This window comes from Sorex araneus, chromosome 2 (genome assembly GCF_027595985.1).
Source record: "Sorex araneus isolate mSorAra2 chromosome 2, mSorAra2.pri, whole genome shotgun sequence".
Taxonomy (NCBI): Eukaryota; Metazoa; Chordata; class Mammalia; order Eulipotyphla; family Soricidae; genus Sorex; species Sorex araneus.
In genome coordinates, this window is record NC_073303.1 from 252,774,571 (window position 1) to 252,791,242 (window position 16,672).

At 52.5% G+C, this 16,672-nt stretch overlaps 1 protein-coding gene across 2 annotated transcripts in view; it reads left to right on the forward strand.

Annotated features, from left to right (window-relative positions):
* WWC1 (WW and C2 domain containing 1) overlaps window positions 1-16,672 on the forward strand; it is a 119,312-nt gene that overhangs the window by 56,788 nt on the left and 45,852 nt on the right. For both annotated transcript variants that reach the window (XM_055126241.1, XM_055126242.1), the window contains exons 4-5: window positions 5,624-5,700; window positions 8,192-8,271. In XM_055126241.1, the coding sequence (XP_054982216.1) occupies window positions 5,624-5,700; window positions 8,192-8,271 (157 nt within the window). The remainder of the gene's footprint in view (window positions 1-5,623; window positions 5,701-8,191; window positions 8,272-16,672) is intronic.

Sequence of the window (16,672 nt, forward strand, 5' to 3'; positions counted from 1 at the left end):
GCCCCAAATAACAAAAACCATTTTTTTTTTTTTTTTTTTGCTTTTTGGGTCACACCCAGCAATGCTCAGGGGTCACTCCTGGTTCTGCACTCAGGAATGACTCCTGACGGTGCTCAGGGGACCCTATGGGATGCTGGGAATCGAACCCGGGTTGGCTGCGTGCAAAGCAAACGCCCTCCCCGCTGTGCTATCACTCCAGCCCCCATTTTTTTTTTTTTTTTAATGTCCTGGGTGCCGCAGAGACACTCAGTGAGCTGAGTGCAGATTCGATGGGCAGGGTCCCGGGTACCATCCTCATCAGCGTGTGGGTCTCAAGCATGGTCAGAAGTGTCCCTTGCCAGGGGGGTGGGGTGGGGGGTAGGATGGGGGCGGGGGTGCAGAGCAACAATACAGCAGGGAGGGCACTTTTCCTGGCACACGGCTGACCTGGGTTCGATCCCCGGCATCCCACCAGGGTCCCCCCCAACCCCTCCAGGAGTGAGAGCAGAGCCAGAGTCGGCCCCGAGCAGCATCTCCGGGTGTGGCCCCAACACCAGAGGGAAAGAATGCGGCCTCGAGTGCTTCGCCCTCCGCCCGGACACTGGGGCCGATACGGAAGCCGTCTTGCTCTCCTGAAGACTCACTCGGCTGGCATGGGCCCAGGGGAATCTGGTCTGGGGTTGGGTCTGGGGTTTTGGTTCGTTCTGGGCCACACCCAGCAAGGACCAGGGCTGGCTTACTTTCTCCCAGCCTCGTGCTCAGGGATCCCTCCCTGTGAGGGGGGCGGGGTTGGGGGGGCGGAGACCCCGTGTGGTGCCGAGTTTGCCTCGTTCAAGGCAGACGCCCTCTCTGCCGCCCAGCCCCTCCAGGCCCTACGCTGGGACATCTGAGTGTGCGACACGCACAGCTGTGTAAGGTGGAGTAAGCCCTAACTGATGACGGCGCACATACACCACCGCCAAGGGTTTAAAAGCTCCGGGGGGGGGGGGGCGGGCTGGAGTCATAGCACAGCGAGGAGGGCGTTTGCCTTGCACGCAGGCGACCCAGGTTCGATTCCCAGCATCCCATAGGGTCCCCCGAGCACCGCCAGAAGTAATTCCTGAGTGCAGAGCCAGGAGTGACCCCTGTGCATCGCTGGGTGTGACCCCAAAAAGCAAAAAAAAAATTAAATAAATAAATAAAAGCTCTAGGGGCTGGAGAGATAGCACAGCAGGGAGGGCGTTTACCTTGCACGTGGCCGACCCGGCTTCGATTCCCAGCATCCCATAGGATTCCCCAAGCACCAGCAGGAGTAATTCCTGAGTGCAGAGCCAGGAGTATCTCCTGAACATAGCTGGGTGGGACCCAAAAGGCCAAAAAAACAAAAACAAAAACTTAGTTCCTCCCTCCCAAACGCCACTGCTCAGAGCACCCGTGAGAATGGAGTTTGATCACGCAGAGAGAGGGCGGGTGGGTCTGAGCGGGTTGGGGGGGATGACGTGGCGTTTGGGAGAGAGGAGGGAAGCCAGCCGGGGCTGGCACGGGCCCCCAGCACGTGGTGACTCGGGCACGCACCTGTCGGCACGGGGCGGAGGGGTACTGCCAGCCCCCTCCGTGGAAGGTGAGTAGACCTAAAAAGGAAAAAAGAAAGGCAATTATTAACTCTAGGGAAAACAACCAGAAAAATAAAGTGCCGGGGAGTAAAAGCAAGCAGAAGGTCATGTTGGCAGACTCTGAGAGCCCCAGGAGGCTGTGCCAAGGCTGACGCGTTCCCCTGAGGGGCTGGAGCCTGCGGGCAGGCGGGCGGGTGGGCCCGTGAGAGGCGCTCAGCTCCCAGGCCCAGAGTCAGCTTTCCAGGTGCTCCGAGGGGCCATGGGGTCATTCTTGGGATTCTGAGCACCCCACCTGGCGCCAGCTGATTCCCTCACTCCCATCTTCTTGGGTTTCCTCTGGCACATATTTATCCGGTAGTTAGTTTGTAGCTTTGAAGTCTTCAGGATGAATCGAGTTGTCTTAAAACTGCATTAAAGGGGGCTGGAGCAATAGCACAGTGGGGAGGGCATTTGCTTTGCACGTAGCCAACCCGGGTTCGATTCCCAGCATCCCATAGGGTACCCCGAGCACCACCAGGAGTAAGTCCTGAGTGCAGAGCCAGGAGTAACCTCTGCACTTCCGGGTGTGACCCAAAAAGCAAAAAATTAAAAAAAAATTTTTTTAAACTGCATTGAGATATTAAGGGCATTCAGATAGGAAAGGAAGAAACCAAGCTCTCACTATTTGCAGATGATATTATGCTATACTTAGAGAACCCTAAAACCTCTACCTAGAAACTCCTAGAAAACTGCATTAAGAGGGGCTGGAGCGATAGCACAGAGGGTAGGATGTTTGTCTTACACGTGGCCAAACTGGGTTCGATTCCCAGCATCCCATAGGGTCCTCCGAGCACCTCCAGGAGTAATTCCTGAGTGCATGAGCCAGGAGTAACCCCTGAGCATCGCTGGGTGTGACCCCAAAAGAAAAAAATATTACATTAAGGTAATAAAAAATAGGGGCTGGACATAGTGGCAGTGTGGGGTGGAGGAGACGGGACTGGGGAGGGTGGGAGAGATGCTGGGTTTACTGGTGGTAGAGAATGGGCACTGGTGAAGGGATGGATTCTCGAACTTTGGGGGAAACATGAGCACAAAAATGTATAAATCTGTAACTGTACCCTCACAGTGATTCACTAATTAAAAATAAATAAAATATTAAAGAAATAAATAATACTACAGTGGGAAAAAAATAGGGGCTGGAGCGATAGTACAGCAGATAGGGCGTTTGCCTTGCACGCGACCAACCTGGGTTCGATTCCCAGCATCCCATATGGTTCCCCGAGCACCACCAGGAGTAATTCCTGAGTGCAGAGCCAGGAGCATCACCGGGTGTGACCCGAAAAGAAAAATAAGATAATAAAAAATAAAAATGACTTAAAAAAAAAAAAGACATTAAGATTACAGCTCTGGGCCACAGAGGTTGTACACAGGGCGCTTACCTTTGCCTTGTCCTTGAAGTTAAGGCACTTACCTTGCATAATGACTGACCCTCGTTCTCTTCCTGCTGTCGAATATGGTCGTCTGGGCACCAGGAGTGTGGCCCAAAAATCAAAACAAATTATAGATCCATGATAGAACCGTTGCAGATACTGAGTCAATTTGGAGGGACAGTTATATGGGGTCCGTAGGGTCCAGGATCATTTTTTTCCCCCTTGAATATATCTGACTATTGAAAAGTACTGGACTGGAGCAATAGCACAGCGGGTAGGGAGTTTTCCTTGCATGTGGCCGACCCGGGTTGGATTCCTCCATCCCTCTTGGAGATCCCGGCAAGCTACCGAGAGTATCCCGCCCGCACAGCAGAGCCTGGCAAGCTACCCATGGCGTATTCGATATGCCAAAAACGATAACAAGTCTCACAGTGGAGATGTTACTGGTGCCCGCTCGAGCAAATCGATGAATAACAGGGCGACAGTGCGACAGTGCAGTGCTATTGAAAAATGCAGCAAATAAATAAGTTAGAAAGAGAGGGACAGACATAGAATGACTACATTCATTTGTGGAATATAAAATAACATGAGACTGACACCCAAGGACAGTAGAGAGAAGGGCCAGGAATATTGCCCCATAGTCGGCAGCCTGTCTCATGGGCTGGGATAGAGAAGGGATCACTAAGTCAACGATGGTTGGAGGGATCGTTCAGGATGGGAGACATGTGCTGAAAGTAGATAAAGGACCAAACGTGATAACCTCTCAATAGCTGTATTGCAAACCATAATGCCCCAATGTAGAGAGTACCATTGTATCACTGTTGTCCGATTGCTCATCGATGTGCTCGAGCGGGCACCAGTGACGTCTCCATTCGTCCCAGTCGTGTTCAGGGTCCGGGGAATGAGGCCCATTATTGTTACTGTTTTTGACATATTGAATACGCTACGTGTAGCTTTTTTTTTTTGTACGGGAGGAGGGCTGGAGTGATAGCACAGTGGGTAAGGCATTTGCCTTGCATGAGGCTGACCCAGGTTCCATTCCTTTGCCCCTCTCGAGAGCCCAGCAAGCTTCCGAGAGTATCTCGCCCACATGGCAGAGCCTAGCAAGCTCCCCATGGCGTGTTCGATATACCAAAAACAGTCACAATAAGTCTCACAATGGAGACGTTACTGGTGCCTGCTCGAACAAATCGATGAGCAACGGGATGACATTGACAGTGACCAAAAAAAGGGAGGGAACCATAGAGAAATGTACCAAAAAGAAAGTGGGGCTGGAGCAATAGCACAGCGGGGAGGGCGTTTGCCTTGCACGTGACCGATGCGGGTTTGATTCCCAGCATCCCATAGGGTCCCCTGAGCACCGCCAGGGGTAATTCCTGAGTGCAGAGCCAGGAGTAACCCCTGTGCATCGCTGGGTGTGACCCAAAAAGCAAAAAAAAAAAAAAAAAAGTATGAGGAGCAGGAGATTAGGATGTTATTGGTGATTTGAACTTCCAGATACTGGGATTATGTTAGTGGTCTGTTTCCCTTTGGTTGGAGACCGGGCCCCATCTGGCAGTGCTCAGGGCTGACTCAGGGTTCTGTGCTCAGGGCCCTCCCCTAACAATGCTCAAGTGAGCTTATGTGGTGCCGGAAATTGAGCCTGGGTCAGCCACCTGCCAAGACCCCGTGCCAACTTCCCTGTCTCTCTGGCCCTCCTGTTCCGTTTCAGCTGCAGGTGAATTCCGTCTTTTCTGATGGCCTGTTTCCGGTGTTTAAGTTACCCTTAGAACCACTCAATACCCCTATTGTAAACCACAACACCCAATTGGAGAGAGAGGACAAAAGGGAATACCCTGCCACAGAGGCAGGGTGGGGTGGTGGGGATAGGATTGGGGGGGGTAGGAGGGATACTGGGTTTATTGGTGGTGGAGGGATGGGTTCTCGAACATTGTATGAGGGAAACACAAACACGAAAATATGTAAATCTGTAACTTTGCCCTTACGGTGATTCACTAATTAAAAAATAAATAAATTTAAAAATAAATAAAAATTTTTAAAAAGTTACGCTTAGAAGTTAATTAAAAATAGTATAGTTCGGCCGTGTGCAGTTAAACATTTGATTCCCAGCATCCCATAGGGTCCCCCAGCACCACCAGGAGTCATTCCTGAGTGCATGAGCCGGGAGTAACCCCTGTACATCGCCGAGTGTGACCCAAACCCTCCCCCCAAAAAACTATAGTTTCGGGGTTCGTGCATTAGTGCAACAGGCACGCGGCTTTCCTGGCGTGCTGCTGACCTGGGTTCCATCCCCCGAACCCCAGATGGTCCCCTGAACACCAGTGCAGAGTGAGGAGTAAGCCCTGAGCACTGCCGGGCGGGGCCCCCCAAAAACAAACAAAATAGTATTGTTTCAGGGACATTCGGGACGGGAAGGTTTGAACATTTCCTCCTGGCTCTGTGTTCGTGTGCCCCCTAGTTTAGGTGGCCGTCCTCGCCTGGCCCCTTTCCTCGCTCCCACCAGCTGCATTTCACGCCCTCCCGCCCCTCCTTGAGCCTCTGGACCGGTTGCCATTCTCCATCCCTTTCTGGGCCCTCCGGGGGTGGAACTGAGGCGGGGGCAGACGGGCGTCCTTCCCGACGGTCTCTCTCTTCTCCCACCAGTGGTGTCCGGCTCGTCGTCCAGCTCCAAGTATGATCCTGAGATCCTGAAAGCGGAAATCGCCACAGCCAAGTCCCGGGTAGGGTTTCCGTGCCCGCAGGTGGGGGGTGGAGGGGGAGTCACCTGGGCGGGCGGCCTTGGGCACTAGCCGCCCCCTTCCTGGGACCGGCGTCCATGGTTCCACTGTTAGCGACGCTGGCCGGCGAGACCCGGGATAGAAACGGGAGGAAGGGAGGTGAGGAACAGAGCGGAAGGCGTCGTGAGCGGTCGGTCAGTCCGTCGGTCCGTCGGTTGGTTGGTTGGTCGGTCGGTCGTTTGGTCCTTAGGGTCTCACAGCCTCCGTGGCGGGGAGCTGCCAGCAGTCTTGGTGTATTAACACTCGTGTTGCTGGTTTGGGGGGCCGGGCCTGCTCTCTGCGGCAATTGGGTTGGGGAGGGGGGCATGCCACGCTGGAAATGGAAGCAGGAGCTCCAGGATGGGAAGGATGTACCTGCTCCCAGCCCTCGGAGCTCACCTCCCCTGCCCAGAAATTGTGAAGGGTCTGTATGTGGGTGTGCATGCGTGCACACGCACACGTGCACTTCTAAGCAAGGGACCCAACCCAGGTCTCATGCTTGCAAAGCTTGTGTACTTTATCATCAGTGCCCATATCCCGGGCCCAACAGGGTTTGTTTTTCCCCTCCCTCCCTCCCTTTTCTTTCCTTCTTTCTTCCTTCCTTTCTTGCTTTCTTTTTTCTCTCTTTCATTCTTCCTCCCTTTCTTCCTCTCTTCCTTTCTCTCTTTCTTCCTTTCTTTTCTTTCTTTCTTTATCCCTTTTTCCTCTCTTTATTTCTTCCTTTCTTTTCCTTCCTTCCTTCCTTCCATCCTTCCTTCCTTCCTTCCTCTTTCTCCCTTTCTCCCTTTCTCCCTTTCTTTCTTTCTTTCTTTCTTTCTTTCTTTCTTTCTTTCTTTCTTTCTTTCTTTCTTTCTTTCTTTCTTTCTTTCTCTCCCTCCCTCCCTCCCTCCCTTTCTCCTTTCCTCCCTCCCTTCCTTCCTTCCTTCCTTCCTTCCTTCCCGCTTTTTAGCCACACCTGGCAATGCTCTGGGCTTACTCCTGTCTCTGTGCTCAGGAATCACTGCTGGCAGGGCTCAGGGAACTCCTGTGATCTGCCAGGAATCGAGTCCAGGTTGGCTGTGTGCAGGGGAAGTGCCCTACCTGCCGTACCATCTCTCTGGTCCGACACGTGTATTTTATAGAGGGGCAAACAGCTCAGTCGCTGAACACTTGCATGTATGAGGCCCTGAGGTTGAGTGAGCCCCAGCACTTCAATTTTAAAAAATTAAAAATTAGGGCTGGGAGATGGTGACTGCAAGGACTGGAGTTCAGGGGGCACTGCTGGGTTTGGCCCCCAAATAAGAAAGAAAGAAAGAAAGAAAGAAAGAAAGAAAGAAAGAAAGAAAGAAAGAAAGAAAGAAAGAAAGAGGAAAGAAAGAAGAAAGAAAGGAAAGGAAAGGAAGGAAGGGAGGAAGGGCAAGGTAGAGGAAGGAAGGAAAAGTGGAAGGGAGGGAGGAAATGGGAGAAAAGAGAGAGAGATGAGCCAACACAGGCCTAGCCAAGGTGGCAGGCAGGTGAGCCTAAACTCCCCCCAGTGTGTGCTGTGTTCCTGGCAACTGCATCTACATTATCTAACTGAATCAGGAGGGCTTAAGAGGCTTGATTTTATTCCCATTGTACTCTCTGAAAAGAGGATTTGACCGAGGTACTGACTTAGTTCAGCTTCAGGGAGGTGCTCTAATAAACACAGATACCTGCAAGAAGTGAAAAATGGGCGAGGCAGCAGCAGGTGGGGGACCGAGGCATCAGCCGAGAGAGTAGTTGGGTTTTCCATTCCACCCTGTGTCGCCTCAGGACTGTCGCCCTGCTGGAAAGCTGGCCAGACTCCTGTGTTTTAGTGGATGTCCAGGTTTATTGTATGATCTCTCGTGATCTACTTCTCAGCAACCACTTAATTTAAATCTTCAGGAGTGCCTCAAAGCAGATAAGCAGAGATGCTGCCTTCCCTGGGGATGGCTCTGATCCATGACCTCCAGGGCACAAAAGGGGGCTTCGGGGGCTGGAGCAATAGTACAGCGGGTAGGGTGCTTGCCTTGCACGCAGTACACCCAAGTCCAATCCCCAGCATCCTGTGTGGTCCCCTGAACACCACCAGGAGTAATTTCTGAGTGCAGTGCCAGGAGTAACCCCTGGGCATTTCTGGGTAGGACCCTGAAAACAAACCAAGAAAGAAAAAGAGAAGGGAGGAAGGAAGGAAGGCAAGAAGGGAGAGAAGGAGGGAGGGGTGGGAGGAGTGAGGAAAGGAAGGAAAGAAGTGAATTTCAGGGCGGTGGCTTGAGAGCAGTGACCCACCTGCCACGGTCCAACCCCTGGTTTCCCCAGAGCCAAGGCTACAGGGAACCCGGCGTGGCGTGTGAACCAAATGTCTTCAACATCAGGCACAGGAATGGGACTGAGTCGTTATGCAGGGGCAGTGCGGGGTGGGGCTCTGGGTCCGCCTTCAGGGGTCACTGATCCCGTTCCCCCCACCCTGCAGGTCAACAAGCTGAAGAGAGAGATGGTTCACCTGCAACAGGAGCTCCAGTTCAAGGAGCATGGCTTCCAGACCCTGAAGAAGTGAGTGTACCTGCACGCCCCACCCACCTCCTGCCCCATTCCGTGCCACGCCTCCTGCCCCACACTACCTCCAACCCTGCTCTATCCCATGCCCCGCCCCTTCTCTGCCCCGCCCATTGCCACGCCCCCAGCATCCCGCCCCACCCTATCTCCTGCCCTGCTCTAGCCTATGCCCCGCCCCTTTGTGTTCCTCCCATTGCCACGCCCCCTGCTTCCTGCCCCACCCTATCCTGCCCTGCTCTATTCCATGCCCACCCCTTCTATGCTCCGCCCCCTCCGCTCCACCCATTGCCACGCCCCTGCCTCCAGACCCATCCTATCTCCTGCCCTGCTCTACTCTATGCCCCGCCCCTCCTCTATTCCACCCATTGCCACACCCCTTGCCCCCCCATCTCCTGGCCCACCTATCTCCTGCCCCATCCCTGCCCCACCCCTGCCACGCCCCACCTCCAGCCCTGCTCTAGTCCGTGCTGACTCCTGCCACACTCTCCTGATGGGCCCTTTTTTCCTGGACCCCTGACCCTGTTCTGCCGTCACCACGCCCCCCTGACCCGCCCTCTTCCTTCCTTCCTGGCTTCCTCCCGCCCCCTCTGCCCCCTCTGCTTGAAAATTGGCTGTTTCCTGCCCTAGCACCCTGGTTGAGGGTCTTTAGTACCCCAGAAAGAGGGGGATCACTTGCACCCGGAGGGTTCTCACTGTCCCCTGAATTCTTGTGTTTTGTTTTTTTTTTAATTTTCATTCTTTATGTACCCGTGATAAACATGCTACTGGAGTTGAGAAACAAGTAGCCTAGAGATGGGGGAGGAAAAGCTTAGCGCGGGGCTGTGACTGTTGCTAAGGGTAACCGTGGAACTCCGGCGGCAGTTTCTTGCATTCTTTTTAAAATTATTGAATCATGGTGAAATACACAGTGACAGTTGCTTGTGATTCGATTTCAGTCATATCATGTTCCAGTACTGGTCCCTTCACCAGTGTACGTTTCCCACCACCAGTGTCCCCAGTTTCCCTCCTGCGCCCCTCCCCCATGCGGGCAGTTTTCTCTCTCTCTCCTCCTGCCCTCCTCCTTTCTGGCCAGTGCAGTTTACAGTATCATTATCTCCTTACCCACTTTCAATACTTGGTTCTTGTCCAGAGTGATCATTTCCAACTCTTATTACCGTAATGATACCTTCTCTATCCTAATTGCTCTCTGCCCTCGACCATCTGTGGTGGCTTCCAGCCATTGACCACTCCTCCTGGACCCTGTTTTCCCTGGCCTTGGATATGAATCTCATATTTTTTTTATGTATCCACAAATGAATGCAGTTATTCTATATCTGTCCCTTTCCTTCTGACTCATTTCATTCATGGACATGATACTCTCCATGTCCATCCATTTATAAGCAGATTTCATGACTTTAGTTTTTCCTAACAGCTGCGTAGTATTCCATTGTGCAGATGTACCGTAGTTTCTTTAGTCAGTCATCTGTTCTGGGACACCCAGGTTGTTTCCAGATTCTGGCTGTCGTGAACATAGAAGTGCAGATGATGTTTCTGCGGTGTGTTCTGGGGCCCCAGGGTATCCCCAGAAGTGGTTTTGCTGGGTCAGATGTGTCCCCTGAATTCTTGAAGGTCTGATCCTATGGGTTACGTCCTGGCCTTGTTGGATACATCTGTGTGCCCTGCTCTGACCTGGAGCAGAGATGGGAGAAGCCCACCTGCTCTCAGGATCCTCATTTTCCCCACCTTGACCCCTGAAAATGACACCCAAGTGGCCCCCTAAAGGGACAAAGTTTCTTTCAGGCACTGGACAGATAATAGGACTGGAGCGATAGCACAGCAGGTAGGGCGTTTGCCTTTCGTGCAGCCGACCCGGGTTTGATTCCACCATCCCTCTCGGAGATCCCGGCAAGCTACCGAGAGTATCCCGCCCGCACGGCAGAGCCTGGCAAGCTCCTCGTGGCATATTCGATATGCCAAAAACAGTAACAACAGGTCTCACAATGGAGACGTTAGTGGTGCCCGCTCCAGCCAATCAATGAACACCGGGACGACAGTGCTACGGTGCTACAGGATAGATAATACAGCGGGGAGGGCTCCTGCATTACACGTGGCCAACCTCAGCTTGATGTCCGGCATCGCACAGGGTCCCTTGCTCTCTGCTCAGCGATCGGTGAGTGCAGAGCCAGCAGCAAGCCCAGAGCCCTGTTGGAGTCACCCCCAAAAGCATATAGATGCCATCCAGAAAGAATATAGATGTCGGTTTTATGCAGGTGCATGTAGATTTCATTTGGGGAGCACCCCTGTGGTGCTCAGGGACTACTCCCAGTTTAGGGGTGCTCCCAGCAGTGAGTGGGGAGCAGACCCCCGCCTTCCGCATGCAAAGCTCTTTTTTAGCCATGGGCAGAGCAACCAGGCTGTATGTTGTCATCACCCCAAGGACAGCAGATGCACATGGGAGCTTGGGAAATGCATGTTTGGGGCACGGTGTGTGGGGGGGGCGGGGGAGGGGAGTAGGCGTTGCATAAAGCTACAAGGCAGCCTGTCTTGGTCGCTCTGAGCTGCTCCCTCCCAGGACAGGTGCACACCCCCCTCTAATTCCCTGGCCCCCGCCCCCTCCCCAGCTCCTGTGCCAACACTTGCCATTATTCTCCCAGAGGCCACAAACCTGTTCTACTGCTTGGTCCCCCTGGGCAGCCTTGAGAGCCTTGTGCTTGGGTAAGCCGAGCTGAAACCCCAAAGACAAGCCTCCTTTCTTCCCTTCTGTCTGCACCTCCACCCCCAGTTTGATAATCACACCCAGATGCCGCCCAGCCCAGCCCCTGCGCCCCGCCTTCCTCCTGCCCGGCTCTCCCCTCGCTCCGCTCATCTGCTCCGAGGCCGGCCCAGACTCTCTCCCCGGCTCAGCTCTGGCCGGTGGAGGCCACGCCTGCTCCCCGGAACACCACCTGCCCGTGCGGGTTAGGGGTCTCGGCCCCTGACGGCAGCTGTCTCGGGGTTCCTGCCCCAGCCTCCTGAGGAGCCTGACGGGGCTTGAATTCCCCCCCCCCCTCTTCCCCCCTCCCCGTCCCCCGCGCTTCAGCTTCTTTATCTGAACCGTGTTCTCGGGTGGAGCAGATGGACGGGGCGGGACCAGCCGGGAACTTGCAGGAATGAAAAGGCTGGAGGGCCGCGGAGGGGGGCTGGGGAGGGAAAGTTGGGTGCCCTCCGCGCCCTGTCAGGGCTCATGCAGCCTCTGTCCTGACCTGGAGAAGAATCGTTATTCTGCCCTGCTTTTTTTTTTTTCTTTCGAATGATAGGCTTTTTTTTTTTTTTCTCTTTGGGTCAAACCCGGCGATGCACAGGGGTGACTCCTGGATCTGCACTCAGGAATCACTCCTGGCGGTGCTCAGGGGACCGTTATGGGATGCTGGGAATCGAACCCGGGTCGGCCGCGTGCAAGGCAAACAACCTCCCCACAATGCTATTGCTCCGACCCCAGGTAGAGGTTTTTTTTTTTTTTTTTTGGGTCACACCCAGCAATGCTCAGGGGTTACTCCTGGCTCATGCACTCAGGAATTACTCCTGGCAGTGCTTGGGGGACCATATGGGATGCTAGGGATTGAACCCGGGTCGGCCGCGTGCAAGGCAAACGCCCTACCCACTGTGCTATCGCTCCAGCCCCACGGTTTTGTTTTTTATTTCCGGGGCCGGGCTTGTTTTGGAGCCACAGGAGCAGTGCTCAGGAGTCCCTCCGGAACAGCCTCCCAGGACCCTCTATGGTGCTGGCGATCAAACCCAGGTCGGCCACAGGCAAGGCCGGCAGCACCTCACCCTCTGGACTGTCCCTCCAGCCTGAAGCAAGGGAGTTTTTATCGACTAAACCTTGCTTAGAAGGAGGCGAGGCAAGAGAAAAAGGGGAAATGGGTTCAAATCCAAGAACTCGGGCTTTGCCAGAGTGGAAATAAGCCAGCAGAGACTCAGAGACGCGCCAGCGAGAGGCATGTTGGGGGAGCAGCGAGACCCTCCCCACCTCCTCTGGCCCGTCGGGGCGGGAGCTCGGTCGCTCTGGGTCTGCCCCGCCCCTTCCCTCAGCATAATTCTCTCGGGAGCCGCCAGTGGCGTGATTCCGGCAGGGTGCCACTGTGTGGACCCCCCGCCCCCTTTTCTCTATCCACTAATCTGCTCTGGGACACTCGGGCTGTTTCCAAGATTTTATTTTACTGAGCAATAGCACAGCGGCAGGGTGTTTGCCTTGCACGTAGCCGACCCGGGTTCAATTCCTCTGTCCCTTTCGGAGAGCCTGGCAAGCTACCAAGAGTATCTCGCCTGCACGGCAGAGCCTGGCAAGCTCCCTGTGGCGTATTCGATATGCCAAGAACAGTCACAACAAATCTCACCATGGAGACGTTACTGGTGCCCGCTCAAGGAAATCGATGAACAAAAGGTATAACAGTGACAGTGACAATATTTTATCTTATTTTCATTTATTTATTTTATTGAATCACTGTGAAAACAGTTACAAAGCTTTCAGGTTTCCAGGCTCAGTCATACAATGATCAAACCCCCATCCCTCCACCAGTGCACATGTTCCATCACCAGGAACCCCAGCATACCCCCATCCAAACCCCCCACCCTGCCTGTGTAGCAGATGATTTTCACATTACTCTCTCTTTACTTTGATTACATTCAATTTTTGACAGAAAACCACTATTATTTGGAATTTCCCCCCAACAATCAGACCTGCCAGAAAGGCATCATTAGATAATTTGTTTTCTATTGTTTCCAGATTTTAGGCTGCAGTGAACAGCCTGTTTTGTAGAGGGGGACACAGCCAGCAAGGAGAGGCTTGGGGTGTGTGTGGGGGGGCCCTGCCGCTGATAAATGTCAGGGCTAGAGTCCTCTAGAATCCTAACACTCCTGCCCCCCCTGTCATTTCTGACACCAGACTCCCCCCTCCTGTACCTGGAGAGACCCACCCCCTCTCTCATCCCCCTTGAACTGGGGAGGGGTCTCCCACTCTATCTGCAGAACCCCGGGGGAAGTAAAAGCCAGCCCTCGGACCAGAGCGATAGCACAGCGGGGAGGGCATCTGCCTTGCACGCGGCAGACCCAGGTTCAATCCCCGACATCCCATAGGGTCCCCAAAGTGTCACGCGCCGCTTCGTCCAGCGAAGAAACACGCAACTCGGAGATCCTTTTGGCTGCGATTTATTCAGGAACTTTCTCATGCGTTAGAGAAGAAATCAGGAACGGGGACGTGGAGTAAGGAGGAAAAGGGGACGCATGAGGGAGAACCGACTAGCTAGGTGACTTCCCCCCTTATATACTTCTCCCTGCCTGTTTGCCCTCAAGTGTCTGCAGCTGATAAACCAGCCATAACTTGTGAGCGTGACAAGACATCCTGATTCCCCATCAGGTGTTGCTCACGAAGCATGGTGCAACCAACAAGAAACAGGTGTTCACGAAGCAGGTTCCATGGAGGCTCTCCACAGTTCCCCCTTTTTGTTTTAGAACAGCAAGTCTGTGTAGCGACCTCGGCCCCCTTGGCCTTACCCGTCATTGGGAGCCCTCTCGCTTGTAGGTCCCTGTCTTAGGTTGGTCCAAGGGTCAGGTGGGTATAATGCACCCTTTCAAACTCCTCAACTACAGGAGGTCCCCTGCAGTTAAGGGCTCTCAGCTGCACAATACCTTTGCTACATCCAGCTAGACCTGATTGTTCCAAGCGAGATTATTGATTCAAAGTTGCAAGCCAAAGTTTGGGGGATTGCTGTGCCTCCAGGGCCGGGATACCTGCAAATACCTGTAAATAGTTGTACTTGCTGCATTTTATATAGACACCAGGCAAAAACCAAAGCAGTCAGAAGCAATAAGGATAGTACTACTCCCACCCCACCCACTCTTTTATAAAATAGAGGGGACTTCTACTCTGGTCTTATTATCAAGGTGGGTAAGGAAGGGATTAAAGCAGGCCAAGTTGTAGCAATGGCCCAAAAAGCTGCTTCTTCAGCTCGTATCATCACAGGAACCAGGCTGAACAGGAGCACCAGTTTCCACCTCTTGGTCTACTGGAGGCGCGGTCTTCCGTGTCAGACGTTCAGGAATCCACACTGGTTCCGCCCTGTCCTGTGGAAAAACACAAACAGAACCCCTGGCCCAGGTTAACATGGGGTCCGGGCCGTGCCATTCACCAGAAAGGATATCTTTCCATTTAACATATCCTTGGCACACAGGAATCTTTGAAGAATGCCTGTCTGCAGAGGAGGTGCCCTTATCATCAATGATCAAAAAATTTAGAGTAAAAAGTGCAATAGAGATTCTTTCTCGAGGGGGCCGTCCCAGGCCAACTCCCCCTTTTTGTTTTATTAGGCATGCTTTAAGGGTGGAATGGGCACGCTCAACGATGCCCTGTCCTTGTGGGTTATACGGAAGGCCATGAGATAAAGAGACTCCCATCTGGGCACAAAATTTACCAGAAGTGTATGCCGGACCGTTATCTGTTTTCAGTTGGGCTGGGATGCCCCAGGCTGCCCATGCTACAAGGCAATGAGAGATAACATTTGTGGACCGCTCTCCAGGAAGGGGAGTGGCATGAATGATACCGGAGCACGTGTCCACAGATACATGGAGATATTTGAGCCTGCCAAATTCCGAGAAATGTGTAACATCCATTTGCCAAATGCGTAAAGGCACAAGACCACGAGGGTTTATGCCCATGGAGGGGGCAGGAAGAAAAAGGACACAGTGTGGACAATGTAAAACAATTGCCCGAGCTTCGGCTCGAGGGATTTGAAATCTATGTTGAAGGGTCCGAGAAGAAACATGGAAACGGTCATGAAAATTTTTTGCTAATTGTAAAGGAGACTGAATAACAAAACAAGATGGTCTAGTGAGTGCATCAACACAAGCATTGCCTTCTGCTAAGGGACCCGGAAGGCCTGTATGAGAGTGGATATGTGTGACAAAAAATGGTTTTTCACGAGTCCAAAGAATTTGCTGTAAAGCAGATAACAAGGAGGCTATCGAGCTGGAGGCCTTTATGGGTCCTGCCACCTCGAGTGAGCAAAGAGCATTTACAACGTATCGTGAATCAGAGATCAAATTGAAAGCAAAGGGGCAATGCTCAAACACTGTCAAGACAATGCGAAGTTCCACAACTTGAGGAGACGTAGTTGGAAATTGCATACGAATAGGATCTTGACCCTCTATCATATAAGCCCCCCAGCCTGTACTTGAACCATCAGTATAAATGTTTGGAACATCCCGAAGGGGTACATAAGAGGTGACTTTGGGGAAAATTACCGGATGGGTTTTAAAGAAGGTCATTAGTGGATGATTGGGATAATGATTATCAATAACATTGGGAAAAGAAAATCGGAGAATTGCCCAATCATCATGTAAGTTACACAAAGAAACTATTTGATTGGAATTATAGGGGGTTATAAGAGTATCTGGAAGTTTCCCAAAGTATTGCAAGCAGTCCTGAATACCAATCATAGCCAAACAGGCTACAGCTGCAGGGTATAACTCCACGGCTTTCGCTGGAGAGACCCTAGGATGAATCCACAGAAGGGGTCCCTCCTGCCATAGGACTGCAGTAGGTTGCCCATATGTTGGAAGCACACAAAGTAAAATAGGAAACTCAGGCTGCACGCGTGTATTGCCAGCAGCAGTAAGAGCTTGCTCAATTTTGCAAATTCCATTAGGAAAGTGCGCCAGTCTAAGTATTGTCCAGGCATCAACACCGCTCTAGCCACCTGTTGCCAATCATTTGGGGTCATACAATATCTGAATAAGCCTTCTACTTGAGTTAAGGTAAATGCGGCGTTGGCTCCATAAGTCTTTACTGATTCTGCCAAGGACTTAATTATTTTAAAATCTAGGGGCTCATGATATCGCTGTTGATTATTATCTTCAAAAACTGGATAAGTTAACTGTAGCTCTCGCCTAACTTCTGCCCAGAGCCCGGGTTTTGCGAAGGAAAGTCCACCTCCCGCTTTGTTATAAAGGGACGGATCATCCTCAGACCTCTTTAGCGGCAAGTATCGGTCACTATCATATGTCGCAGCTTCCTCTTCAATAGGGGGGTCAGAATCCCCGTTAGCCCGTCCCTGCTGAAATTGACGTAGCGAGGGATAAAGAGACGGACGGGTCATGGATGGTTCTTGGGGCCTTCCTTTCTTTTTTGGGGCGCGTCCCTCCATCAGCGGGGTTCCCCTAGAGGCCTCGCTTTCCACGTCCGAACCCTCCTCTGGCTCAGAGGCTATAATGCCATGACGGCTGCCTCTGTCCTTCTTTGTCTCTTCTAACACTACTTGTCCTGATTGTACGGCCTTATCACACTTCTGATCCTTAAAGTAAGCATAGAAAGCAAAAATGAAAAAACAAAGGGAAAGACAAACATCCAACCAACAAACGAAACATACACATCCATGGATATTAT